Below are 27259 nucleotides of genomic sequence, written 5' to 3'. Positions count from 1 at the left end.
CATGCAACTTTCCTCCTGCCTCTGCAGAATTGTTTAATGTGCGCAGCTTGATTACCGGCGAATGGCCACGTTGCGCAATCAATAATCAACCATGTTGTCTGTGTCACTGTCCGTTGTGCTGCTGCAACCGCGTATAAACAAAAGTCGGTTTATAATGAAAGTACAGCAGTCTGTGTGCGGAGATCCGGCAGACCTGGTGCTGGCCGGCACCGCGTCGGCACCGGCCGGCACTGGCCGCGGCACCGCGCGGTGTGCGGCCACCCGGTCACCCGTCTGCCGGATCTGACAGGTGCCGCTCCGGCTGTCAGTTGGACCTTTCTGAAGGAGGAAGTTACCTCCGAAACTGTCAAGGTAAATAAACATCCCATGTCTGATTAAAATGACCAAAAACGTTTTTTAATTAAAAGGAAGACATGATGAATGTATTTGAACTATACTGATTTATAATGACGTCGGGCCATGCCTGTTGTCATATTTCAACATGATGATGTGCACACCGGGGGCAATCGTGCTTGGGCGCGTTTGGGCTTTAGGTAATGTGAGTGCAGGCCAGCCGGGGACTGGGGAGGGGGGGATTTTGGCTTTAGCACGATACGGGCTCAAACTTGCCAATGTGAGTGGGCCCTTAGGCAGCTACAGTCAGAGGTTGTCAAAGTGATCAATCCACCAAATTGCTCATACTAAAAACACATTGCTAGCTAACATATTAGCAAACTAATGCCAGTCTAAGCCCATCTACGACTCACCCTCTTCTCATCAGTGACAATGTAGTGGCGTCCATGCTTCTTGGTGAGGTGTGGCACCAGCACGTCAAAACGGCGGCGAAACTCGGAGAACACCATGTGGTCTGGGTATCCTGGAGGCAGGAAGGCGGAGGAACAGAGAGGTGAGGAGAAAAACACATCAGACCGCGGTTAGCTGGGATTTTTCTGTTTGTGGATCTCTAACAGCGTGTCAACCGCCGGTGTGTGTTTTCTGGAGAAAAACACTTGAAAAGACTTAGCAACAAAAAGAAAGTTTTGAGGGTTTGACAGGTGGAAATGTACTGCTGGAACCAACAACTGTCAAGGTTACAGGGTTTTCTCAAGCTTTTAGAGAGGCAGAGGTGGCAATAACACCTGTGAGATAGGAATTTTGCGTCAGGATGAAGGGCTTAAAAATCTAAAAGCGCACATCCTCTAAGGAACACATATAAGGTTATTGGAACTCTGTTAAATGTCCTACCTATGCAAGGTAAATACACTACTGGACTCAAATGCCTTAAGGCAAGAAGACAGGCAAGGCATTTAATTCATTATTTTTTTAAAAAAATACACATGGTCGCAAAAACATTTAGATCGGTCACCTAAGAGTTTCAAAATAGGGAAGAGGCTTTGAGATGAGTTCCAGAGCACCTGTACGTGGCTGGCTTGACATATGGTAATGAAATGTGGCGTGCACGCTGCAGAGAAGTTTCTTTGAGGGCACAGATTGCTCAACTGTATGATACCAAAGCACTCCCTGGGGACACTCTATTTTAAAGGAGGGGGAAAAAAATCAGGGGGTTAAAAGCAATTTCGTTACCTTGTCTGTAGATACGCAGTGCATCCAGCAGTTTAGATCCACGGAGCTGGGCCCGGAGCAGACTAACATCTAGCGTCATGAGGCCCGAGTCAGGGCTCTCGCCGTGGGCCACGCGGGGCTCCCCTCCTCCCCCAACTGCCTCAGCTTTGGGCAGCAGGCAGTGGACAAAGTGAACCCTGGACCGACGCACCGTATCAATCAGGGCATCCTAAAGACAGAGATAATACAGTGATTCAGCCATCTGTTTTTGTTTTTCTGATGTGATTGGTTCCCACAAGGCACAGAGACTATAGAATATAGTCTTGATGGAGTTATAGAATTGACAACAACAATCTATGATATTCAATCAATAAAACAGCCTTATGTGTAGCATTAGTTTTGCCGAATGCTGCCTTCACAATGACGATATGCGATAAACGGCAACCCATAGGAGATTAAGGGTAAACTCAAATCTGACAAAAAGCACTGCCGACCAGTTGCAGAAATAATTTGGTAACAAAAGTTAAATCTACCAAACTTTTATCTGCAACAACAGTACCAAAGACAAAGTGGATCCTGAAAAATCTGGCCAAGTGCTACAGCCACATACAGTATGTTTACCCTCTTGCTCTGTTCTCTTCTTCCAACCAAAATGAAGCAGTATCAAGGAGCTGTTTTTCCTCTGTGATGAACGTGTGAACATTTTAAGAGTCAAAAACAAAAAGATGTACCATTTAATGAAGCTAATCAGATTCCCTGCTTGGTTTCATCCTCATTTACAATTGAAATCATATTAAATAAATTCTGCAAAACCTAACCTATTAGACATTTTGAAATTAAATGAAACATTGAAAATGAACAGTCACAGTTGATATTCAAAAGATAAGTTTTAGTGAATCAGTGTGCACTACAATGCTTAAATCTCTAGTTTATCTAAACGACTTGGGAAACAGGAAAGGCCCGGTTGCTGTTGACTGATATCCACGGAACGGCTTTTTTAGGTCACAGTGGCTACATACACACTTTTTACCACTTTTTCCAGAATGACAACTGTATTTCTGGTGAAACAGAATGTCATCATGTATTGTACACCTTAAATAATTATTACACATTGTACAAGGGGTCATTGAGAAGTTCATGGTCTACAGCCGGCTTATTCAATTGGCAGCCCATGAGCCACATGAGGCTCAGAAGAACCCAGAAGAGTGTCCCCACAAGCTTGAATTAGACAGGCTATTTTGATAACAATTTTAAAAATTTAAGTGTAACATCATTTTATAAAAAAATATTTGTTCATAGCAATGTTAGTGTGTAGCTTAAGTAGTTACAGCACTGCTAGTATGGTCTAAAATCTGTAAGCAGTGTGTCAGGCGACCACCAACCTATTTTTTCCAGAGGGTGCCAAATGAGGAGAATAGGGAAGGTGTGTGACCAGTTCAAATCCACCTTTCTGGATTACAGCCATGGCCACTGTGGACATGAGTGTCAGAGCACTGTCCTCTTGCTCGTTTTCCATGCTGAATCTACTTGATTTTCTCCCATTGCTGTCTCAGGAGATCAGTGGTGATAGTCTGACCCTTTTCCTGTTTTTTCCTTTTTCCATCAGCAGCACTCCATCTGCATCCCAGAAAACGGTGGCCATCACCTCGCCTGCAGACATCACCATCTTGCTGGGAGGTGGATGACCTGGGTTTTTCAACTACTTCAATTGTTCATTAGTCTCTGGTTGGAGGTCGCACCTATGATCACAAATCCTGGAAAAACTTAAGATCCGCTGAAACAAATGGCAGCATTGTCCCTTGACAAGTTGTGCTGACTGTCTTTGATAAGGTCCAAGTAGATTCCGGACCCAACAAGTTCACACATTGGACCTTTGGAATTTGTTGTGGATGATTAAATGGACACGCTCCTAGAAGATACCCAGCTCAATTGCAATGTCACGCTCAGTTACGCGTTGATCTGCCCTGATGTTATCATGAATCTTGCTAATGGTCCCCCTCCAGCCTTTGCAGACAGGGCGGTCATTTTCCAGGATCTCCCGGCCACATTTGAACTAAGCAGCCCACTTCTTTACTTGATATACAAAGGTACATCCTCGCCTAAAGTGACCACCATATCCTCATGGGACTGAGTTGAGTGTTAAACTCCTGAGACCGAGGTAGCGGATGACTGCACAACGGCTGATGTTTTCCATTTTCTCAGGAACAACTGACTTTCAAGATTTAATTATCCGTAACAGAAAAACAACTCAAGTTAATAACGTCAAACTTTCTGTGTAAACATTCAACAAGTTGAACTGCACGCAAATGAACAGAAAACTGCAAAGTTCTTTTCCTTGTAACTTAGACCATGAACTTATCAAACACCCAGACAACGGCTGTGACTCCACTCTCTCAAATTCACATTCACTGTTGTAAAGAATGTTAAAGACCATAGTCATGTTCATACTTCCAAAAAAATATGACATGCCAGTTTAGACGAAATTCTGAATTCACCAGACAACGCAGGTATTGCATCTGTATTGTGTCACGTAACACCCATGGCTCTGGTATGTACCACTTGGACTAATCAACTCCACGCTCAGATCATGAGTCAATACCCAAATTTTCTGATAATGACATTGGATAGGGAATCTGACTGTCACTCTCCGTCGAAAGCAAACTGTATGCGAGCTTTATAGGATTAAGCACCCAAGTGACCTTTTTAGCAAACAAAATGAAGACACAAAGTAGACTTTAAAAAAAAAAAAAAAAAAAAAAAAAAACTAGAAATGAACAGTTTAAGAAAAAATTAAAATGTAAATGGTACATGAAGGCCAAAACAGCTGTCATACTATAATACCCTCGTCCTGTAAGTGAACATGAAAAATGAGACCGTGACCATACCAACTCAACCACACTTTATCATGATCCCACCATCACCCTGCTCTTGCCCATCCACTTACCACCTGCAGCTTGATCTGAATGCAAAGGCTCTTCTTCTTGACGGCAGCCATGCCTGTAGTGAAGGTCTTCCTCATGCTGGTGGCTCGTCGCAGGGCAAGCTGGGACCCGCCCTCCAGACCAGCGATGGACCCTGAAAGCACTGTGGCCCCTCCTGCCCGGCCCATGAACAGCCCGCTGATGTTCTTCCTGTGGTGATGGATGGAGCCGGAGAGAAAGATATGAGAAGATGAGAAAGCGATATGAAGAAGAAATGATGAATGATGGTAGTGGTGAAAGGAGGTAGGTAGATAGATTAGTGGAGAGGGGGGAGTAAGATAGTAATGGGATATAAAATGGATGAGTTAGGTAAGAAACATGGTCTTGCAGCCAATTAGAGTGTACAAGAGTACGGTAGAAAAGAAAGCAAGAAAGAGAGACAAAAAGGGAGACCGAGTGCAAGACAGAAAAGAAGAAAGAAGTAAGGAAAGGAAAAAGAAGTAAGGAACAAGAAGTGAACTGAATACATCTTCATACACATTTGTATTGGTATGCATGCATGTGACCAACTGCAGATGCTATTCTTTATCAATGCGTCAGCCAGTGATTGATACTTCAATTATGAAGTACATGGAGCTAATCTGAATGTATTAGTAGCATATTGCATTGTTTGGAGGCCCATATGTTGATGAGCTGCTCCCTGTGTTGTTTGGCTCACTGTGCTCCCTGCTACTCTCACCAAAGCATGGACTTCACTTTTCCTAAATCCTTTCTGGATGCATGTAGATTTGCTTTGGATTAACTGCTATTTGCAGCTTGCACTCATTATTGTAAAAAGGGGTGACAGAAGGCACTGATAAAATCTTGTACTTATCCTTGCTTTTACCAACAAATCACTCATTTGATTTTGGAGAGGTACAAGCTGAGACAGATCATATATTATTTGGCCAGAGATATTTTTAAAATTGCAAATAAGATATCATGGCAGAGCAAAAATTAAAAATTTCAGATCTTTGTGAGCTGTTTGTGGGCTGTGAGAGCCTGAGTGAGAACTGATGCATTTCACATTTCTGGTTTGTTTGAAATGAATAAAAAAGGGGGTATTTACTGGAAGTGGGTGTTTAGCATAAACAGTGAAAGCCACAATGGTTTAACAGACAAAGGGAAGAGTGCCACCTACTGCAAATTAAGCTTTATCTATAGAAAACGAAAAACAACACAGCAATGAGCGCTTTGCACCAAAGATGCAAGAAAAAAAATTGAAAACAATCGGATGCTGAGGACTACCATTATTTTATGTCAAAAAATCAAACATGCATGTATTTTGTCACTGTCATCAGTCGTACTTCTGGGAGTCCTGCAGCAGCGTGGCGGCATTCTGGGCGGCAGGATTGTGCTTGGCATGGTTCAGCCAGCCCTGGGCGTCATACTCAACCCAGTCAGTCCCATGGCTGTGGCCCAACAGGAAGAGGTGGGGCTTCTCTCCTTTAAGCAGCAGACTGGGTCCTGCAGGAGCGGCAAGGGTGAGATTTGTGTGTTAAAAGTCAAATCAAATTGCTATTTCTGTACAAGCATATCATTATGATATTCACGTTTTCAAGCCAAATCATTACAGTGCTTACACCCAAGAAATTTAGTTGTGTCAGGCTGGCAGAGTCTCTGAAACACTTTTAAGACCTTGGGTCACTAAAACTCAGATAGTGATATTGAAGCTAATAATATAACATATCCATTTATGTCTGAGTGGAATCTGTTCAAAATATTTCATTATGATCTGCTCAGGTTCAGTTATCCCTGTAAACAGCCAGTGTGGCACTGATCAATTCTACAATTAATATGTAATCAATCAGACTGTGCCATATTAAAGGCCAATAACACTGATAGGATGTATCTGATATTAGTTTGTCTGTGAAGGATGAACTTTGTCAATTCGGGTGACCTCAACACCTTTCCTCTTGCACCACCATCATGTAAAATTCTGGAAAAATTTAGGACTGATTACCATGACATTTGGTTCGTCCATTTATGCTACCCACAGGATGAACCCTGTCACTTTTAAGGACCCCATGATTTTTCCTCCCACCCTTTGGCCAACATGTCAGTTTTACCCAGAATATCAGAAACTCTTGCGGCTTGGCATGATATTTGGTGAGTTCATTTATACTCCCAAAAGGAAGATTCCTCTTTATTTGGTGACCTTATGATCTCTCCTGTAGTGCCACCTTTTGGCCTAAATATCAATGTAATGTCTTAAAATCTATTTCTGAGAAATCTGATATGACCTGTCCTCTACTGACACCAGTGTCAAGTTGATATTTCAAAGTCTACTGGGTGGACTGCCATGAATTTTGGCAAACACTTTCATGCTACCCAGAGCATGCACCCTGTCACTTTGGTGACCTCATGACCTTTCCTCAAATATACATAACCTCTTCTCCCACAGCTTGCCTTTTCCCATCACACACCACACCAGCAGGGCACCAGTGGCGAAACCTGCACTTGTTTGGAAACCAGTGGGTGTTAGACAGTGGCTTACCCTTGTTCTCTCCCTGTGCAGGGCCATAATAGTTGAAGAGTCTCTCCAGCAGCGTTTCTTCTGAACCTCCAGGCTGAACGGCTTCCTCTTCCATAAGCCATAGCAGACCTCGAGCCTCATCTGTCCTGGCCAGGGTGCGCACCTGCTCACACACACACACACACACACACACACACATACACACATACACACACACATACACACACACACACACACACACACACACACACACAAATGCAGAGGATTGACATTATAGTGTAAAAATTAGAATAGTCATATCAGCACTCCCAGAAAATGCATCTTAGTTCATTACTTAAGCATTGCAGCAGCACAAGATGATCATATTTCAACACTCCACATTAATGATATCCTAATTTTTATGTTTTGAGACCATGCACCTAACCTGAGAGCCATGTAAACAAGCAATTAGAAATAATCCAGAAATCCTTGATGCTGGGTTAACGGGAGTGCCAGGGCTGCAACTCGCAATTATTATGGTTGTCAATTGAATGATCAATTTTTTTTTTTAACTGATTAATCATTTTGTCTATGAAAACATCAAAAATAATGAGAAAAGCGCTTTAAGCATTTGTGTATGAGTAGCCACAACTAAAGCATTTAGGGTTCAACAAATCTCAACAGTCAGTCACAAAAAAAAAAAAATCATGAAAGGTTATTTCGTTACGACATATAAATTAAAAAAAAGGAAAAAGGTGGGATGAGCCCTTAGCTATCACGACCTCATTAAAGTTTTGATATTGTAATGAAAATGACTGGCCAATCAATCATTTTGAAGCTTTGCTCCTTGGCTTTCTCGGGTGTTATTACTCTAGCGATAGAGTGGCTTTGCTTCCCACTTTGCCGATGGGATTCTTAAATGACGGTGCTTGGCAGAGATCGGCTGCTCTAAATGAAAAGGATAACTCCACCAAACAGACTGCGTTTGACTAACATAGAAGGTTAACTGGCTTTCAGGGCCTTTCATTACTCAAAGCAGATATTGTGTATTGTGCTGTTGAAACCTAATTAGTTGCTGAGGTGAAACTTGGATCCTTTTCAGAGATAAATCAAATTAGAAATGAGCTGATTTCCTTATTAAATGAAATCACAAGACACCGTATAGCCCTCAGCTGGTTTATTAGTTTGGAATTTAAGGTAAATTACATGTTTGCATGCCTATGGATGTCGTGGTTGTGCGTTCTGTATTCCTCCATTTCTATTTGGGCTGAATGCTCAACACAATGCTGCTGCTAATGCAATGCTTTGCCAGAGCTCAAACTGCAGAGCCTTGTCTGTTTCCTAATACAACTACACACACACGCACACGCACACACACACACACACACACACACACACACACACACACACACACACACACACACACACACACACACACACACACACACACACACAGGCATGCCCACACTGGCTTATTTATACTTTTTTCCCCAATCAATTTCAACACAGTCCTAGCCAAATTTAATTTGAATTAAAACACTTGTTAATGCAACTTTTGCAAGCCAGTACACATCAATGCCACAGATTTTCTGCAAAGGCCAGGTGCCATGCATATTTGTCTCATAAATAAACTTAATTGAATGAGCTGTGCGACAAGACGCCAACTGACTAGTGGAAAGAAAAACTGCCTTTCAACCAAAGAAGAAAACAAATGAAAAACTTGATTGCATCTAATATCGCTGATGTGGGACGAATTCCAAAAGGAAATGGAACAAATAAAAAAAAGAAAGAAAGGAAAAAAAAGCAATGATCAAAAGCTAAGCTAATTGGAAAGAGGTAATAGGCCTGGCACAGCATACAAATGGCAATTTGTCTGCTATTTCCACAAACTTGACTCAGGTTCAATGCAGTATTTAATTACAAAAGGTGAAGTATTCAATCTTTGTAACATCTTTATCAAAAAGTGATGACCTGCAGAGAATACGAATATGCCAGGTGAATGCTTCTGCCAGCATATTTAGTAGGGTATGCAAGTAAATACAAACCAAAGGATTAAAACAAATTAGCCAGTAATGTAGAATATTTAATTCATGATCCTATAATTATTTAATCATAAATTACAGCTGACATTTTGATCAAAATTATCAAGAATTAAAAGGACTTGTGCAAATGCTTATTTTAATTGGAATAACACAAATTAAAATGATTGTATTAGTGCTGTATGTAATGTGAAAACACTGAGGTCCAGATTCACTGAAGCTTTAGAGGGCATGTTATTCACACAAAGAGTGGAAAGCTGCCTAATAGTCATGGTCGGAAAATAAAGCTTCTTTGTCATGGTCATGCATATGTAAATTACACAGAAATCTCATTATTTAGCCCACATAATATTTATTTGTCGACAAAACGGCACAAATAAAGATTGCACCCAATTGACTAACACTTCAAAACACCAATTCCCCTACATTACTGCAGCACACAGAAGGTAACAAAGGTGGCGTAAAGACTTTGAAGACGAGTTCAGAATGGGTCCTATCATTGCTGCGAGGCCCGGCATCGTCAGCAGCAAGTCAGGAAGCAAAGCAGCTGGTTTTTCATCCTAGAATCTCAGATCAGATCAGAGACCACTCCAATTACAAGTGGCTTTAAGGCGTAAGGGTGCCAGCGCTGCTAGATTAGTCTTACAACTGAAGCTGCTGTATTCCAGTTGGCTGTGAGCGAGAGTATTTGCTTGTGCTGGGCTCCTTTCAAGGGTTTGTTTGGACTACAACTCGATTTGCATAAATTTCTTGGTGAATAAGAGAAATGCTATTAGCGCGAGCAACTGAAGCATAAAAAAAGTGCAAACAGCCCTCACACCGCAATCTTAGAGAAACTGGACCTCAATTTCTGAAAGCTTCCCTGAATGTAAATGCAACTTTAGAATTTGCAGCTCACAAATAGTACATTCAACAGTCACGAGTAAGACCACACATTTGTAACAAACAGGTTAGTGATTTTGAGGCCCAAAGACAAAATCATGCCCAGAGATGCCTGAAACAAAGGGAGTGAAGTGAGGTTTGTTGTGCTTACCAGGGCTTGGGTTGAAGCTTGATCAATTGCTGCTACAGACAGTGAGGTACTGGACTCTATGTCATCTAAAGCAAGCTCTATGTTTTCCTAGACGCAGGGGGATAAAGGCTTGGGTTAGTCACCTACAACAGATTTACCAGTAGAGAAAAGAGATCATCAGCAAATCAGAAGTGTAGCTTTAAAGATAAAAGTCATCATTTCTGTACTGTAGATTGGGTTGTGTGAGTCTGTACATGTTTTACATTTCTGACATTTGACATTTAAACAGCCATACCAGTGATGTAACATACTGTCTACAAAATGTATCTTCACAGTCATATCGTTTTTGCTTCCTTTTATCCAGACATCAGGGTTCATTCATTCCACTACGATATGAAAATGAACTCCCAGAGACTTAAAACTTTCTTCACTCCAGTATTCCATCACCGTAATAAAGTCCTCTATATTGGTTTTCCTAAAAACAGCAGCACTGTTGTGTTTTGATGACTTTTTGAAACTGTGTGGAGGGAAACAGTCTCTCCACCAGAGGAAATAGTCTCTGGGGAAACATTTGATTTCCACAGCAAATTATCAGTTCTGTGGTTTATGGATGGAGATGACTTTGTTAGCCACAGATGCTGTACATTTCAACCAAAAATTTATATATGAAAATCAAAGGATTTTAATTATAATGTTGTGAAAACTTTAGTACCCCCAGTGTGATTTGTGAAATGGTTTGTTGCAGTGTAAAAATGTGAGAAAATTGTAGTAAACAGCCCAAACGTTCAAAATCACTGGTGTGGTTGTTTAAATTTGAAAAGTAATGAAATAAAACTGTAGGAGAAATAGAAAGGATGTGGATTGCTGAGACAAAACAGTGGATTTGCTGTGTGTGTATTCTGCAGTGGCTCTCAGCACATGAGCACTTGATGAACATGAGAATATGTATGAGCGGGCTTCGCGTGTGTTTACTGTGTCTAGTCTATGGCTGGGTTTCAATCTAAGAGCGTTATGCAAATTATTACTTATTTAGAATAGCTACATGGAAAGGGCAAATTTCAAAAAATAAAAAAATAACAGCAGTGCTGATCAATCCTAATCAATTCCTTGAGGACTTTTTTTGACATTCAGCAGGCCAATTTATTCCCTGCGACAGACAGGCGGATGGAAACTCACCTAATTTACATTTCATTTTTTGGCATATTTCAAACTTTACTTGTATATTTGCTGGACTGTTGCATTAGGGAGTCTTATCACAACAAATTTCCGTAGATTTAAAGACTTTTTTAATGCCATTTAAAGTGAAATAAATGACGCAAGTGAAATATATATGATAGTTAAAACATCTAGTCCCATAAGAGCACAGGACTGTGGAAATCTCTCACTTTTTAAGACTTATGAAACTGACTTTGAGCCTTAAAATTCTGAATTCAACTATTCAAGACCTTTTGGGACATGAGACTTTTTCAGGCCACACAGACAACCTGGAATGGTGAATGGAAACACAGCTACAGTGAGTGTGTGTGTGTGTGTGTGTGTGTGTGTGTGTGTGTGTGTGTGTGTGTGTGTGTCCATGCTACTGTCTGGTGTCTTGCCCTATCAGCCCATCAGCACCTCCTTGTATCTCTCCAGCTCCTGCACAAAGGTGCGTTCATGAAAGAGGGTCTGCAGCCTCTCCTGGGTGTAGTTGTGGCAGAGCTCCTCGAACGTGGCTCCCCGGCGCCGCTGAGCCATGCGTGGGTTCTGGAAACCCGGCGTGTCCACGATCAGCAGAGAGCACAGCGAGTGCTGACTGGACTTCAGGGCCCTGGGGGACACAGAGGACCAGACCAGGGCAAAAGCATGAGTGACCTTTCATTTCTTCCTATTTTTTCATTTTCTGCAGTCATTTTATGGTCATTGTTCTTAAGAAATACTTTTAAATATATCAGTATAATAATTACAAATGCAGGTTTCTGGTCATGTTTTACTAATTAGCATTTTTTTGGTGCTTTTCTGGTGCTTTTCTGGCGAATTGTGAAATACTTTTTTTTTTTTTAACAATTTCTTTTACCTATTTTCACAATCATTTTCTCATCATTTTTTGTATTTCTTTGCATTTTGCATTTCTTTGCATTTTGTTTCTTGCATCAATCAGAAGGCCAAATCTAATTCAATTATTTTGAAGGAGCCTGTGGGTGGATTTTGAATTTAAAATGTTTTATTCATAACTTCCTTGTAAATGTTTGGGTTTTTTTGTGCTAATTTTCTGATAATTTCTTAATTTTTTTTTAAATTGTGTTTTCTTGTACTTTTTAATTTGCTCATCAATTTTGAGAGAAATCAAAAATGTTAGGGTTGTTTTTGAGAGAAATCAAGTGAATTCGCACAGGTCTCAAAGGGTTACGCAGGAAGTGCAAAATTGCTGAAAAAATAGGAAGGAGCAGGGGAGGAAAGATAAATTGTTGGAGAGAAAATGGGAGACGGATACATAAAGATAAAGACACAAACAAACAGACAGAAAGACAGAGTGACTGAAGGAGAGCAGCTCAATCATGCAAGCCAGATTGCTCTATTTCTATCAAATAAACAAAGTGACGGCACTCAGTCAACAGGCACCGGCAGCTGGTTACAACCTGGCCACCATGACAGCGGCTGGGAGGCAAACAACAGCTTCATTTGTAGCCATTTCTTTGGCACAGTGTGTCTCCACTGCCTCTACCTGGATGCCTTACATTGCATGTGTTAGCCAAGCATTACATAATTAAGATCTCAAGTTGCATCAAAATCCAATTAGTGGAGTCTGAAAAATTAACAAGAAACAATGAAATGAACAAAGAAACATATGGAGGCTGATGCATTCACACAAGGACCGACCTGTTAATGAGGGAGATGACCAAGGTGAAGAGCTCTGAGTAAAGGCCTGACGCCATGGCCTCCAAACACTCCAGTGCTGTGACCTTAGGGCCTGACAGGGAGGGAGACAAAGAATTACAGTGGGAACCAAAGCGAGAGAGAGGGAGAGAAAGCCCAAGAGACAAAACAAGGTCTGCAGTTGTCAGTCAAAAGCAACGTCATCTCAACCACTGCCATCCAGTGAATCCCCATCTAAAAACTGAGAAGATTATGCTCTTTTAAACAATATTTAATTTAGGTTCAACAGACACGGGCGTTGCCAGTATTTTCATAGTGAAGCTGCCAACAGCTGATTTATTCTGCCAACACTCGTCTTTAAATTTTACCACTTCAAACCACAAAATTTTTCATGTTTCCCCTCCAATTTTATTCTTGTTAGGGTGAAAAATCCACAGAGACAATATTTAAGACATGAGACAACAACTGAACATATTCATGCATGTGTAATCTGATCAAAATGTCTCTTTAGAATCAGGTCAAATTAAAGGTCTGCCTTAGGCAAATCAGGGCAGTGCTGATCAATTCTTAACATGTAATCAAACAACCTGCATGGTATCCATCCTCGTATCTGAGCTGGATGACAGTAACTGCTTTTTAATGAACCTCCGATAACAGCAAACCAATACAGGTCAGTGTAACCAGAGCCTGTCCACGGAGAAAACTGAACCATGGCCACTGCCTGCTGCTAGACAGAAAAACAAAGCGCAGCAGTCTTTTGGCTAGCTGCTAAATAGAGCAGAATGATTGTAACATGATTGAAGAATTGTAAGATGACGTGAAAACCACAGTTGTAAAATTAAGTAATAATAAGATTTCCACTAGCATTAAGGCTATGTGGTGTCGACTGGTTACATAAACAGAGGATTTTTCTTTTATTTTCCAGTTGTTCGTGATTTCATTCATGTAAGCACATAGATACGTGATTCTTCTTAACCACAGTCTGGCCATTTCACCAGCGCACAAAAATTATTATGATTTACACAGCTGACTTTATTGACAAGCCCCACTGCCTCACTGTTTATCCTGGTTTTAGTGCTCTATGTCCCCTGGAAATGGTCTCACATATTCTTGTAGGTGGAATATCTCCCTATATAGACCAGCTCCTGTCTAACACCCTCTTTGAACTGTGACCCTAATCTCTTGATGTTAACAAGGTTTCCCAAATAGCATCAGTGACTGTGGGGGCTGGTGTTCACCTGAGCTGTCACCTTGGCCGGCCTCGTCTGGTCCTCCTCTGAACGAGGTGGAATGCTGCAGTCCTTTGGCCTGATGTTTGAAGATGGAGGAGGAGAGCTCCTCCAGGCTGCAGCCCAGCAGGTAGGCTGCTTTCTGGGCCCACTCATGACGGGCAAACTGCCTACGTCCTGCTAAAGACAGATAAAAATGAAACAGGATGAATTCCGGTGGCAGTGGACAAACAGTGAAGAAGAATAATTAAGACATGATGAGAATGTGTGAGGATGAAAGATGGACAAAATGTGGGAAAAAAGGAGGCAAAGACACAGTTCAAACTTAAAAATGAAAAGCAAAGGGTCACATTGGAGAATGCAAAGCAGTTGCATGTAATTGGAAAGAAAAAAACAACTAGATTTTTTCCAGTCCCACCACACAATTTGCAGTTTTTCAAGCTACAACAACCGTAAACTGTGTCAGGTAGACAAATCCCACCTTTTCACCTTTAGATATATATTTGCTGTAGTACATATCTAAAAAGGGAATTTTTTTCTTCACATGCTGAAATAATCACTCAGTATTCTGTCTGAATGCATGTGTGAAAACTGACTGTCAAGGTGTGAATAGCATGCTTTTTTAGTTAATAGTGTTAAGTGCTGTAAACTGTAATGACATTAGATATAGTATAGAGGAGAGAGGAGTCGTGCAGCTGACTGACATGATATGACTCCTGCATGAAAATTGCAACTGTATTCCTTCATTATTCAGTGCTACTACAGGTCATTTAATCTGGAGCAAGTGTTTTAGGCTGTGATCCAATTTTGCAAAGTTGTCTGTGTCTTTTGTTGTAATCGTGTTCAACAGTTTGGCTGTGGCAGGTGCATGTGTGCTGCTCTACAAACCCTTCTGTTCTCCCTCAAGTATCCACATCCTCCATTTTAAAACACGCTCCTCATTCTCTTTTTCAAGAGCAAGCAGAGCAATCACTGTCTCTTGTCTATTTCTATTTTCAACAACATTATCCCCTTTGTTACCTCAGGCAAGCTAGCTAGCAAACACAAATAAAATAGCTTTCAAGCTGCTGTATAGCAACATCAATGATGTAGCACCTCTGACCCAGTGTTATTAGTGATGCTCACAGTTGCATCTGGCATTCACGCGGGAGAAAGAACCTTCCTGTGTGATCACAGCCTTAAAGAGGTATTATATGTTTATCACTGAAAGGATTATGGACCTGAGATTGCATCATGATAATAGCATTTATGCCACAGAAAACTGGTTTGCAGATTCCTAAGATATGTTGCAGCTGCACTGAACAAAGCCAGATGAATACAAAAAAGCATAAAAGCAACTAAGGCCACACAGGATTAGACTACTAAGCACAGCTATTTATCAACCACTGACTCTCTGTCTGTTTGCATGCTTGTCTGTATAAGGAGTACATCTCCAACTGCTCTGGAGGCAATTCAAAGCCCCTGTGTTGGAATGGAGGCAACATGGCTGCCTGCTCAACCACCCAATCAAACAGCATACTGAGTCAGAGCCAAGGAATCAACAGGAGCGCCTGCAAAGCAGAATCAAAAAAGACAAGCAGAAGGTTCTCTGGGGTACATGGGGTGGGCTGGGGGAAAAAACATATAGGTTAGAAACTAAAAAGACTAACTAGAGAAGTTAAAATGAACACGCTTTGCTTTGGGTTTAAGGCTGTGTTGTACTGTGACAGCAGCTCGGGAACTGAACGCCGGAGACATGGGGATGCATCAGACAGAGCGCTTTAAAGGGACAACAAAGTTGTGATCCCCATGATTTTCATCTCACATAACAGAGAGGGGTGGGATAGGGAGTGGAGGGGGGGAATTGTCATGAGGCAAAGAAGAGGAGAGAACACAAGAGAGAGAAAGAGATGAATAGAGGCAGCGACAAGATGAGGTGGAGAAACAATAAAAATGCTAATGACTTAAGGTCTGGAAAGAATGATAAAGGCATTAAGACAGAATATACAAACAAAAGAGGGTTTGAAAGAAAGTTTTAAGTTAAAAACAGCAACTTGAACGACTTGCATGTTGCTTTTTTTTTCATTACCTTCATCTGTGTCTGCATTTGATAGGGTGCAGCATGCAAACATGCAAGTAGAGAGAGGGGGTTAGAGACAGAACAATTCATCATTTCACATTGACTAGAGAAGAAACATACATTAGCATTAAACAACACTGACATCCCGTTACCATGCTTTGAAGTGCAAGCTCAGCCAAACATGTCACTGTTGAAAACAGAGCCGTGGGCTTTACAGCAGTGGGTCTTTAACTGGGGTTTCGAGAGAGTTCCCCAGAAAAATGAGGCATGATTTAATTTCACTGTAATTTAAAGTGGATTCTCTTTTTTTGTTTAGTTTGTAAACATCTTTATTCCTAAATTTGACGTTTTCTGTTAAGCAATGATGGCTATTGCTGTTTGAGTTAACTATGCAGTTCTTCTATTTACTCAAAAAAAAAAAAAAAAAAAAAAAAACTGAAATGTTACATGGGACTGTTCAGTTTTTTTTTTTTTTTTTTTTTGGAAAATGGTTAACATTTTGTATGCCATGTTAGGTTGTAAACATGTTGAGACATATCATCCAACTCCAAACTTTCTTCATTAAAAATTTGAGTGGATTAAAGTGGTTATTTTTAAAAATGTTAGCTGGGGGGAAGTCCATCTCAATGGCAGGAGGCTAACAGTTAGCATTTGGAGCATCCAGCCAGTATCCAGCACTCAGTAACAATGAGAGGCAGATAGCACCACTACTGTCCTACAGCTAGAGGCGGGGGAATCAAATAATATCACATTTTTTTTTAAATGGGTGAAATACCCCTTTAAATGCAGCATAAGCTTTCATGAATTGGTTGCATGTTAAATCAGTATCGTGACTTTTATCTATCAGCAATACAGTAGCAAAACTGACTTTTACATGAAAATATAAGTAAATGTCAGATTGCAAGTTCAATTCAACAGAAATGATTCCAAATATAGAAAATATGATGGTAATTGTTGTCATTACCTGGTTTCCTAGAACTAAGTCGTATCAAATGGGTTTTTAGGGCTCTAAATTGTGTGTGTGGCATGAGAACGATTGAGAACCACTGTTGTACAGAGCACGGGGGTCATCTGATGCTAAGAAGCTGTTGTAACAGAAGTAGCTCCAGCCACAGGCAACCATTCCTGTGCTTACTGAGGGCCGGGAGTGGTAAAATATGTTGTCTGGACCAATCTAAAAACTATTCCAGCAGGTGAGCCGGCCCTGCTGGGCACGCACACACACACACACATTCATGTACACACACACTGATTATATTCTCCTATTATATTCCTAATGGCCAGTTTAAACCTACTCCAAAATCCTAATTATTAACTAACTTTAACCTTAACCCTAATCCTAATTTCAACCCTAAATTCTCCTAGCATCTCTTCACAAAAGCAGCTGGGTACATCATGATCAGGAGCATATTAACCATGGAAATACTGTCATTAGCAGTATAATAATCATAGTTATCGCAGAATCATATCAGTGACACCCGGGCAAAATATCCTCAGTTTGGCTGATTTTCCTCTTTTTTTTTTCCTAATGGTAATATTTGTCCCTAATAGTAAAGAAACACACGCAAACACACACACACACACACACACACACACACACACAGGGTCCGCAGGACCACCAGGATGGCTCAGCTCTACTTGAATGAAAACAAAGATTCGCTTCAATAGGGGAAACATTGTGAAGTTTACCATCCTCCCTACCATGAATTGAACTGTTTCAGTTTTCTATTCCAAACCCTTTATCCCCTCTAACTGGCATGAGAACCAGGATATCAAAGTGTGTAGCAGAACAGCATCCAGTGGAAAATCCTTTTGTTCTTGTTGCTGTAGCAGTCAGCATGCTACCTACTGTATGCGTGTGTGGAGTCAAACATCAAGCCTGACCCCTACTGGCAGCTCTAAATGTGGTTCAAAGTCAGTTTGACTTGGACCACACCGAATATTTTCCTCTAAGTGCTTTGTTTTGTTTTCCTTAAAAAGGACGCGATGACCTATGCAGAGGGGGTTGGTCTCATTTCTGTGTGGATTACAGTAGGCAGATGAGGCACAGGAATAAATGGCTGGCATTGTGCAGAAGCAAATATTTGGGTGCAATGACAAAACTTTCTTTGTTATTCACAAAGAAAGACATGAATTAACTGTAAGAAAGAATGAGTGTGAGCAAGCTGGTGCGTCCCTCCTGCCCAATTCAGCTTCATGCAAGAGCAGTATGAATGTGGTTAAGACAGCACACACACACACACACACACAGCTGTCTTACCATACTTGTAAGGACTTTCTAATCCCTAACAGCTAAGCCTAACCTGAACCTAGTCCTAATTCTAATTTAACCCATACCTAAACCTATTCCAGCTTTCCTGCAATTTTTAGACAGCAACAATTACTGTTTAAGGTCTTGAATGTAGTTTAGGACATTGTGACACTATTTTAAAGAAGCACAGATACCCTATAATCTATAACCCTAATTTTAACCTGAAACCTAAACCCAAATCCTATCTCTATCTTCTGTCTCTCCAGTCACTTTCATAGAAACAAACTGGTGCCAAAATAAAGTCCCGGCACCTTTTCATTTTTAATTTGAGGAAATTAAGCTGCTCTTTTCCTGTTATTTTTTCTTATTGCAGTGGAAAGTAAATTGGGCAGCAGCATCTGCAGAAACATCTACATAGTAACCTACTTTCACAAATAATTGTATTTATATGGAAAGAAAATTGTGCACCAGAATTTGTCCTTTTTTTTTTTTTAAATTCGGCATAGTTTGCTTTGTTCACATTCCTTTATATGCTAAGTGTTATTTTGGGAGCTGTTTTACTATGGAAGCGAATGGAAAGACACACATTTAGTACTGTAGATTAGCAGTCCAGAGGAGCACAGAAAAACTGATGAGGATATTTCATCACCATGCGGACTCTTAAACACCCAGGTAGCTATACAACTCTCACAAAGTTCAATTTTGCTTTAAAATGACCTATTGTCAGCGTGAAGACGGGCCAAAAATGACCTCACTCTTCAGGTCTAAAACTCAAACTACCTCTCACAAGGATAGAAGTATAAGAACACACACACACACACACACACACACACACACACACACACACACACACGGTGGAGACAAGCTTTGGCCTGTGCTGGTATGATTAAAAAGTTCATTACCGCCTTCGTCTACATCTGTGACTGCAGGAAGACAGAGGAATATCACTGAGGAATAGCACTGTGAATACAATTTGAGAGGAGCCACCTCTCTGTCTTCATTAAGAGATAGACGGCAAAAAAAAAAAAAAAAAAAAAAGTCCACCGTACATTCAACACCCAAGCCATCCCCAAATTAAAACTTCTCAAGAGTCCTCGGTTGTTCTAGCCTCCTTTGTGCAAGGCAAGAGAGCGGCCTTTTTCTCGACATGCCTAATGAACAGCCAGGCGAGCGCTGCTTCCCCGCATCTTTGAACTGCTTATTTAATTAAGGGGCTCGCACAATGAGAGTAAATGGATTTTACAACGCTTCTGTGCTTCATTGGGGCATTTCCTTATCAAGGCGAAAAAGCACAGTCATCTAATGAAAGGCGGTGTTATATGTTGTCAACCCACATTTTCTAATAATAAGCAAACTGAGTGGAGCGGCATAAAAGAAATACTGACAGGGAGGCCAGTACACGTTAATGCTTGAACATGTGCTAATAAATCTTGTGCTTATAAAGGACAAATGCACACAAATAGATAGGGGAAGTGAGGAGATGCACTCAATGAAAGAATGTGCATCCGTTTTGTTAAAAGCACAGATTTGGTTAGTTTAGTTATTTTCTTTCTTAGTTTTTATTAGTCCATTAGTCTATTCCTTTAACTTCTTTAATATCTGCATTCAGTGGGTTATGGAGGTTTTATACCTTTAGTGGCTCCAGCGGCCCCAAGGTGGTAAATGGCCCCCAGGATGAGCCAGAGGGCTTTCTGCTCTTCACCAGAGACGCCGAGCACCTTCATGGCTGCTTGCAGTTTGGTGAACTGCTGGGAGGATCGCTGTTTGTCCTCAGGCTGCATAACACAAGATGAAGTGAAAGTTTAGTAATATCCCTTTGCAGGATGTGTATGTGTATGTTTATGTGTGTGTGTGTGTGTGTGTGTGTGTGTGTGTGCATAATAAAAAGCATGAAAAACAAGTTAGAGCATTATGACGGTGTAGTAAGTAATAACTAGAGGTGTAAGGATACATGTATTTGGATTAAAAATTTTCGGTACAGGGCGTTGGGTTCAGTACAGAGGTGTGCAGCACGGGTGAGTTACCACACGAATATAATGGGTGGTGGAACATAAGTTTCGTTTTCATTTATCCATATCCACCTGCAGCTACACGTACGAAACAGTAGAGGGCAGCAGTATGCCGGGGAAGTGTCTAGTCTCTCGAAGAAGAAGCATTATACAACACGTAGATCCGACCGAGCAATCTGATTGGTCAATCAGACGTTTAGAATGTGCTCAAATGAGCAATTGAGCAAGGCTAGCTGTGCTCAAATGAAAAAAACCTCATCACTGAAAATATTACGCTGCCTATATCTTACTGCCTGGGTCTGTGTGGTTTCCATGGCAACACAAAACGTTTCACCGAAACCCGCATCAAAAGCCGCTGTGAACTTTGTTAGCCTGCATAATTGACCGTTTGGTTGTCAATTTAAATTTCTTTGGCAACCTAAGTTTGGATAAATGGCTGAACGAGGAAGACAAGACAGAAGAGAAAAAGCCGAGATACGCAAGAGTGACGAGTGAAGAGCTGGATCAGCTGGAGAGGTCAGGAAATGAAGCCGGTACGGTCCGGTCAATGTCTTGGGCCGTCAAATGTCTACAAGACCACTTGAAAAACACCGGACAAACAGCTGATTTCTCATCTGTAAGGAAAGAAGAGCTAAACAAGATTCTCCGTGAATTTGATGGAGCTTTAATTTCTATAATAAAGAGAATGAAATAACTCTGCAGATTCAGCACCATGGACAGTACCTGTAAGATTTCCCACGGAGATGTGCAGCTATAACTTTGTTCTTGTTATTAATGTGTTAATGTTATCAGTTATTAATTAGCTTATTAATCGTTATTCATTTGTTTATTCTTTATGAGTTGCCTAGACCATTGATCTGTGCATTGAAATGAACATTTAATAAATCAACATATCTGTGAAAACTGTCGTCTTTATTTTAGAGGTAAATTGATAATAGCCTGAAAAGGTGATTAGCAAAAGCCCCTGAAAGGTTGGGTTGAAATCATATAACTCTGTTCAGCCATAATGTGACTTCTTACTGTTGTTATTTCTGCTGCTTAGCCACATTAATCGGAGCTAATGTTAAATTGGAGTGACAGACCCCCAGCTGAAATAAAACATCTTCCGGTGAGTTTATAAAAAGACAGATGTTTGTTTATGGCGCCGACACTGGAAAGCAGTAGCCTATATTTAAATATAACTGTTCATATAAGGTGGTTGTAGATAAAGATCAGCTGTGCTGCTGAGTCGTTGTCACGGCACCTGTTAGCTTAAAAATGATTGAGAAGTCGGCAGAAGTGTAACTATCAGTCCATGAAAAAAATATTTTATTCCAGCGGATGTTCTAGTTACAACATGATTGAGCTAGCAGAGCAGTTTTGTGTGGTATTTTTTCAGTTTTGGGGAATCACGACGTCTAGAAAACATGATAAGCCCAAGTAGGCTGGGTGACAACGACTAGTTAACATCATATCTCATGTATTTCCGCTGAAACGGAGACAATACTAGCAAAAAACTTTCATATTTTGAGAGCGAAATGCCCACAGTATGGATACATTTTGATAATACATTTTATTTTGTTGATAATAGTTGTATAATCGCATTATTACACTTGAGGTGTTTATATATATTTTGTTTATAATGAGAATATTTATTGGTAAACTTATTACCAGCACTTGGCAGCAGTATTCTTTTTTTTTTTCTATATTTTGTATAATGTTACAATAAAGTTCCTAACAAACATAAAATTGCTTGTTTAAAGAAATTTTATGTTTTGCATTTTGTTCCCATACTGTACCAAAAATGTACCGAATCGAGACCTCAAAATCGAGGTACGTACCGAACCGTGATTTTTGTGTATCGTTACACCCCTAGTAATAACAGTTAAACATACTGACAATGAAGAAAGATCAATGAAAATGTGTTCAATTTTAGTTAAATGGACTATAATGAAGAATATGAAGAAAAACTTTATACATTTACATCTTAAATAGACTGCAAAATGTGCATTGTATTCACATTAGTAGATCTACAGAGAGCAATACACGTGCACCAAGAGTGGTGTGCAGTGTAATTAACCTTTCAGCAAATCACATATGTTCAGTTTAGAAAGAAGAAACTGTCACGAGAGGATGAATGGTGAAATGACATTGAGCACACACAAACTAGTCACAAAGGGGCATGTTATGCTTTGTAATTACACAAATCACACTTCTCTTCCTTTTGTGCTTGCGCATCATTGTCATCACACAGAGAGACACCCCTCAATCATACCATCAAGTGCAATTACCTTAGACTGAGGCAGGATCCCAAAAGCGCTGTTCTCTGCAAAGTGGTTAAAGTGAAGCTCCGTTCTGTGGGGGGGAAACGTCAAATGTACAGGTGATCACCAGTTGTTTGAAATGCCTGCTGATCACAAAGACACCCATTACCTTTACCTGGAGAGAATAAGAAAATGGTTGACTGTCTAAACAAATGTGAGAACGTTATGAAAGTCTTGGAGCCATGACAGCGTGTTTTAACATACGATATAATGACATTAAGTATGGAGTGGTTCATTCAAACTCTTCAAATTGAATTTTGAACCATTCTGAGCATTTTGACCACGGAGAAGTGGGTTCAGAACCCGGAAAGTTGTTTACCAGCTTAAACCAAAAAACAGTGAGACCTGACATGAGAACCGTGACTACAATCAGAGTGGGCATTTCTTATTCTACAGGGAAAGATGGAGATGAAGGAGAAATCACAGCACGTGCAGTGATCAACCAAAGAAACAAATCTGCTTTGCTTTCAATTTGGACATCTCCTGAATTTCAGGAAAAGATGGAAGGGAACAGTGGAAAAAGTAAGTCGTATGTAGAAATTGCTTAAGAGTTAGCAAACAAACACTCAAATACAAAGAAAAAAATAATACAACAGTCACACTTCCAGCATGATTAAAACTATAAAAAAATAACTGCTGGTTACCAGTTCTGTAATACCCAGGTTTTCAGGCACTGTGTTAATATTCCATTTAAACACAAACATCTGCCCATATACTGTAAGCAGTCCACCTCCAATATTAGCTGTCAGGATCAAACAATGATTTTTATCCGAGCCCCAAATGGTAGTAATTACTAACAAGAAAAATTATAATAAAAAGAAATTCTAATAAAATAAAATTCTAAAAAAAAATTATAGAAAAAAATCAATTGAAAGCTGTGACCCTGTGCACACAATGATAATAACACAAGGGCGTAACTGACAGTGTGTAATAAATATCATTTTTAGACTAGACTTTGAAAATAAAATTGAGGTGATTATTATATTATTCTGGGTCACATTAGCAGCAAGTTAGGCGGTGACAGTTCATTAGCTGTTGCTATGGGGTGTATGCTCTGAAGTGAATAAGATTATCTCACCAAAACGAAAAGGCTTGAAGCCACTTCAGTGCAAAAGGTGAAAGTTGATTAGCATTACTATTATCACTGTGTTCCATTTTGCTCTTTAAGCACCTTATTGTTTTGTGCCTAACACGCAAATAATCACCTTTCACTCTCACTGAAGTGGCTTCCAGTATTTTCATTTTTTTGCTTTGCAGTGAGCATTTTAGAAGCCCCTGTCTTTCCCCCCACAGTGCTCTGGCCTCAGCAAGCACAGAGAGTGAGGCTTTTAAACAGCCAAAGTGACTCAATTTGCTAACGGGCAAATTATGTACTGTGAATGGATAGGTTCCTATCGTTAAACCACTTTCCAATCTATCTACATCATACTGGGTAAGGAATTACACATGTTTCTGGAAAGCCAAATTTAATACTTTTTAGTAAAGTTAACTTTTTTAAAATGCTACCTGGAATTGAATTTAAGACCAACTTAAAAAAACACAATAAAAACAAAAACAGGATATGTCTGACTGCGCAGAGATAATTAAACATTTAAAACTATAAATGGGCAAAATAAGAAAAAGGACACAAATTGTTAAAGGCATCCAAGTCAATCTGTGTTTAGTAAAACAGATGCAATGAAAACAATGTTTTTTTTGCCATGTTACATAAAACCTGAATGCAAATAATTTGCCAATACCATTAACTGGTTTCAAGTCTGCATAATAAAATCCCACTTAAAGCAAACTTGACTTTGCAAGAGTGTAGGGCTGTAAAGTTATCTGGGCGTGACATAAAGTCCTGCTACCCATTTTTTCATGTAATTATCTGTGAAAGTGCTGTCAGGTCGTTTCTCCCATGTACACGGTTACTAGGTGGAAGTTTCCTGCAGACGGTATCTGCCAGAACTACTCTACACTTCACAGAGGAAAATAAAATATAGGAGTTATTTCATTTCCTCAAAAAATTTGGACCAGGACGTGTTGTTTTTTATACTGGCACAATCCTTTTATTGGCATATGTTTATGTTCCAGAAGTGTTATTTTGGGAGCTGTTTGTCAAGATATAGAAGTGAATGGAGAGATAGAAATACAGTATTGTGGATTAGCAGCCAAGAGGAGCACAGAGCAAATAATGAGGCTATTTCACCACCATGTAAACTTACATCATGTCCAGGTAACTATACAACCCAACACCCAACCAAAGGTTCAGTTTTTCTATAATATGGTGAACCTTCTGATTACTGTTATTTAAGATATTTTCTGGAACTCTGAGAAGTCACCTGAGGGTGCTGTCAGCTCCGGCCATCATGTAGTAGAAGACGTTGAAGGTGGACTCGGCCTCAGGACGCCTGGTCACCCTCAGCTTCTCCAGCAGCATTGTCTGAGAAGAACAAGCCCCAAGGATCAGACCTCTCTGCTGTGGACTTGCTCAACATGTGTAGAGGTGTGTGTGTCTTGTAGAGTTTGACTGATTGAGGTTTTTTTAAAGCTGATATTAACATTTTTGTAGCCAATCAGTTTGACCATTTTCATGTCAGAAATCTTCTAAATATTCCAGAATTACGTGCTTTCCCACATGATTTTCTAGTTGCGAGGTAGAAAAGCCTCTTAATAGCATTAATTGACTTTAAACTTGTTTGTTTGTTTCTAATTTTTTTGTACTCCCTATTTATATACACAAGTGAGACAGAATAATGGAAACAGCTCTTAATAAAATGCAGTCCAGTCCAACAGCAGCACTAACTATGAGCTCAATGCCAAACATAGAAGTGAATGAACACCTCTATTACTGTGACAAAAAGAAAAGCTGAGCATTATAGGCAAAAATAAAGGTATGGCAGAACAGTTGGACTGTATTGTATTAGGTGAACCTGATAAAGTGGCCACTGAGTAGATGTTTGCATCTAATTTTACGTGTCTCTGAACTGCACATCCATACAGTTACATCTATACATGAGTGTGTGCTTGAGCGTGTGTGTGCAAATGAATGTGTTTTACCTGGATGGAGGCAGAAGCCACCTGTCCAGCTTGGTCAAAGTCCAGGGACACAATGTGAGAGAAGCGACTGGCATTGGTGTTCATGGCGGTGGCGCTGTTGCCAAAAGCTTCCAGGATGGTATAGACCGCCTGCCACTTCTCCGCTAGGACACACAAAACAAACAATTTTACCCTCTACAACTAGCAGTGGGTGTTAGGGGTCACAAAAGCTGAATAATCAAATTGTTCAAGGGGATCAGTGTTGATTTTGGCTGTTATATCTTTTTAAATACTGAAATGCATCATTATAACATTTTTTCCACTTCCGTCTGGCATTTTAATGTTTGGTAATTTATTCTTTTATATGATTCTTGTGCTTCTTTACATGACTGCAACATTTGATGACATTGATCGTGTTGTTCTGTTAAACAGGATGCAGGAATGAGTGGGAAAACACATACTTTACATTTTTTTTGTATCCAACATTACATGGCTTGTGATACTGAAATGTAAATGTTCACTAATGTATATGATTAATCTTATGTGTAATTTAATATAATACATTTGTTTTCCATTCATTCCTTTATCTATGTATGCATGACTGTGGCTAATCACGTGGTGTTATTCATGTATATTCATGTATGTAAAAATCAAAATTTGGATGCTCTTACACTATAATATATAAACAAGCAGTGATGTTCAGTGGCTGGTGGGGTCAGTGATGCAACCCAGGGGTTATTTTACATTTTTTCTCAACCTGCCTTCTTCAGTTTGTGGTCTCCTCGATTGTCTTTTGACAAGCCGAGGAGAAAGGGTGTGAACTTGTTGCAAAGTTACTTTGACACTGAGGATGTTTGTTGAATGCTGATTTTCCATATTCATGAACTTTTACTCCAAACCAGTAAAAGCATATGCACACATGTGATTGCAATTACTGGAGGAGGAACAACAATTTTTAACTTTTTCTCAATAATTACAAGATTTTATTTCTTCTGTAACTTGTAAGAAACAAGCTGTTGAATTTTGAAAATATTTACACATAACTAAGGAGGACTGTGCCTTTCAATTTCATTGTGCTTGTTGCAATGACAATAAAGACATTCCATTCCATTCCATATATTTTCTCGCACAGTGTTTGATTAAGGAAAACACACAAAAAATACAAAATGGAGCTAAAATGCAAGGCTCATCATCAGGAGCTGCTCCTGTAACAGTGCTCAAGTGTTTAATAACACCATTAGCTTAACTCCAACTCATATTCCATGTTTCTTCTTATCTAATTAGTGAGCAGTACAAACAGTGGACCAAACAGTGAGGTAGCAAAACTCAGTGTGATGAAAACATGATGATATTCTGGTACAATTACATTCTGGTGACAAGATGGCTGTTTTTATGTTATGCAGAGTATGCTGTGCTATCATTTCTATCAAGACAGTTCTGCAGGTATAACTGTGCTTTCCTGGGTTGTACGCTAGATAACATCGCTTGCCTGTTTCATGGTCCACTCACTAAATGCTGAATGCTAAAGC

General features: G+C 40.0%; 1 protein-coding gene across 4 annotated transcripts in view; it reads right to left on the bottom strand.

The window, feature by feature from the left end:
- The window catches only part of myo18ab (myosin XVIIIA b), a 169469-nt gene that overhangs the window by 75337 nt on the left and 66873 nt on the right, over positions 1-27259 (bottom strand). For 3 of the 4 annotated variants that reach the window (XM_030066613.1, XM_030066616.1, XM_030066615.1), the window contains 14 exons: positions 25752-25894; positions 25034-25134; positions 22680-22743; positions 20031-20175; positions 16159-16170; positions 14100-14270; positions 12865-12955; positions 11623-11815; positions 10030-10116; positions 7000-7141; positions 5810-5969; positions 4487-4673; positions 1564-1771; positions 747-856 (listed from right to left, as the gene is read on the bottom strand). In XM_030066613.1, the coding sequence (XP_029922473.1) occupies positions 747-856; positions 1564-1771; positions 4487-4673; positions 5810-5969; positions 7000-7141; positions 10030-10116; positions 11623-11815; positions 12865-12955; positions 14100-14270; positions 16159-16170; positions 20031-20175; positions 22680-22743; positions 25034-25134; positions 25752-25894 (1814 nt within the window). The remainder of the gene's footprint in view (positions 1-746; positions 857-1563; positions 1772-4486; positions 4674-5809; positions 5970-6999; positions 7142-10029; positions 10117-11622; positions 11816-12864; positions 12956-14099; positions 14271-16158; positions 16171-20030; positions 20176-22679; positions 22744-25033; positions 25135-25751; positions 25895-27259) is intronic. The other variant, XM_030066614.1, reaches the window with a different exon arrangement.

The sequence above is a fragment of the Myripristis murdjan genome, chromosome 13, assembly GCF_902150065.1.
Source record: "Myripristis murdjan chromosome 13, fMyrMur1.1, whole genome shotgun sequence".
Lineage (NCBI taxonomy): Eukaryota > Metazoa > Chordata > Actinopteri > Holocentriformes > Holocentridae > Myripristis > Myripristis murdjan.
This window is presented reverse-complemented; position numbering and strand designations above follow the sequence as displayed.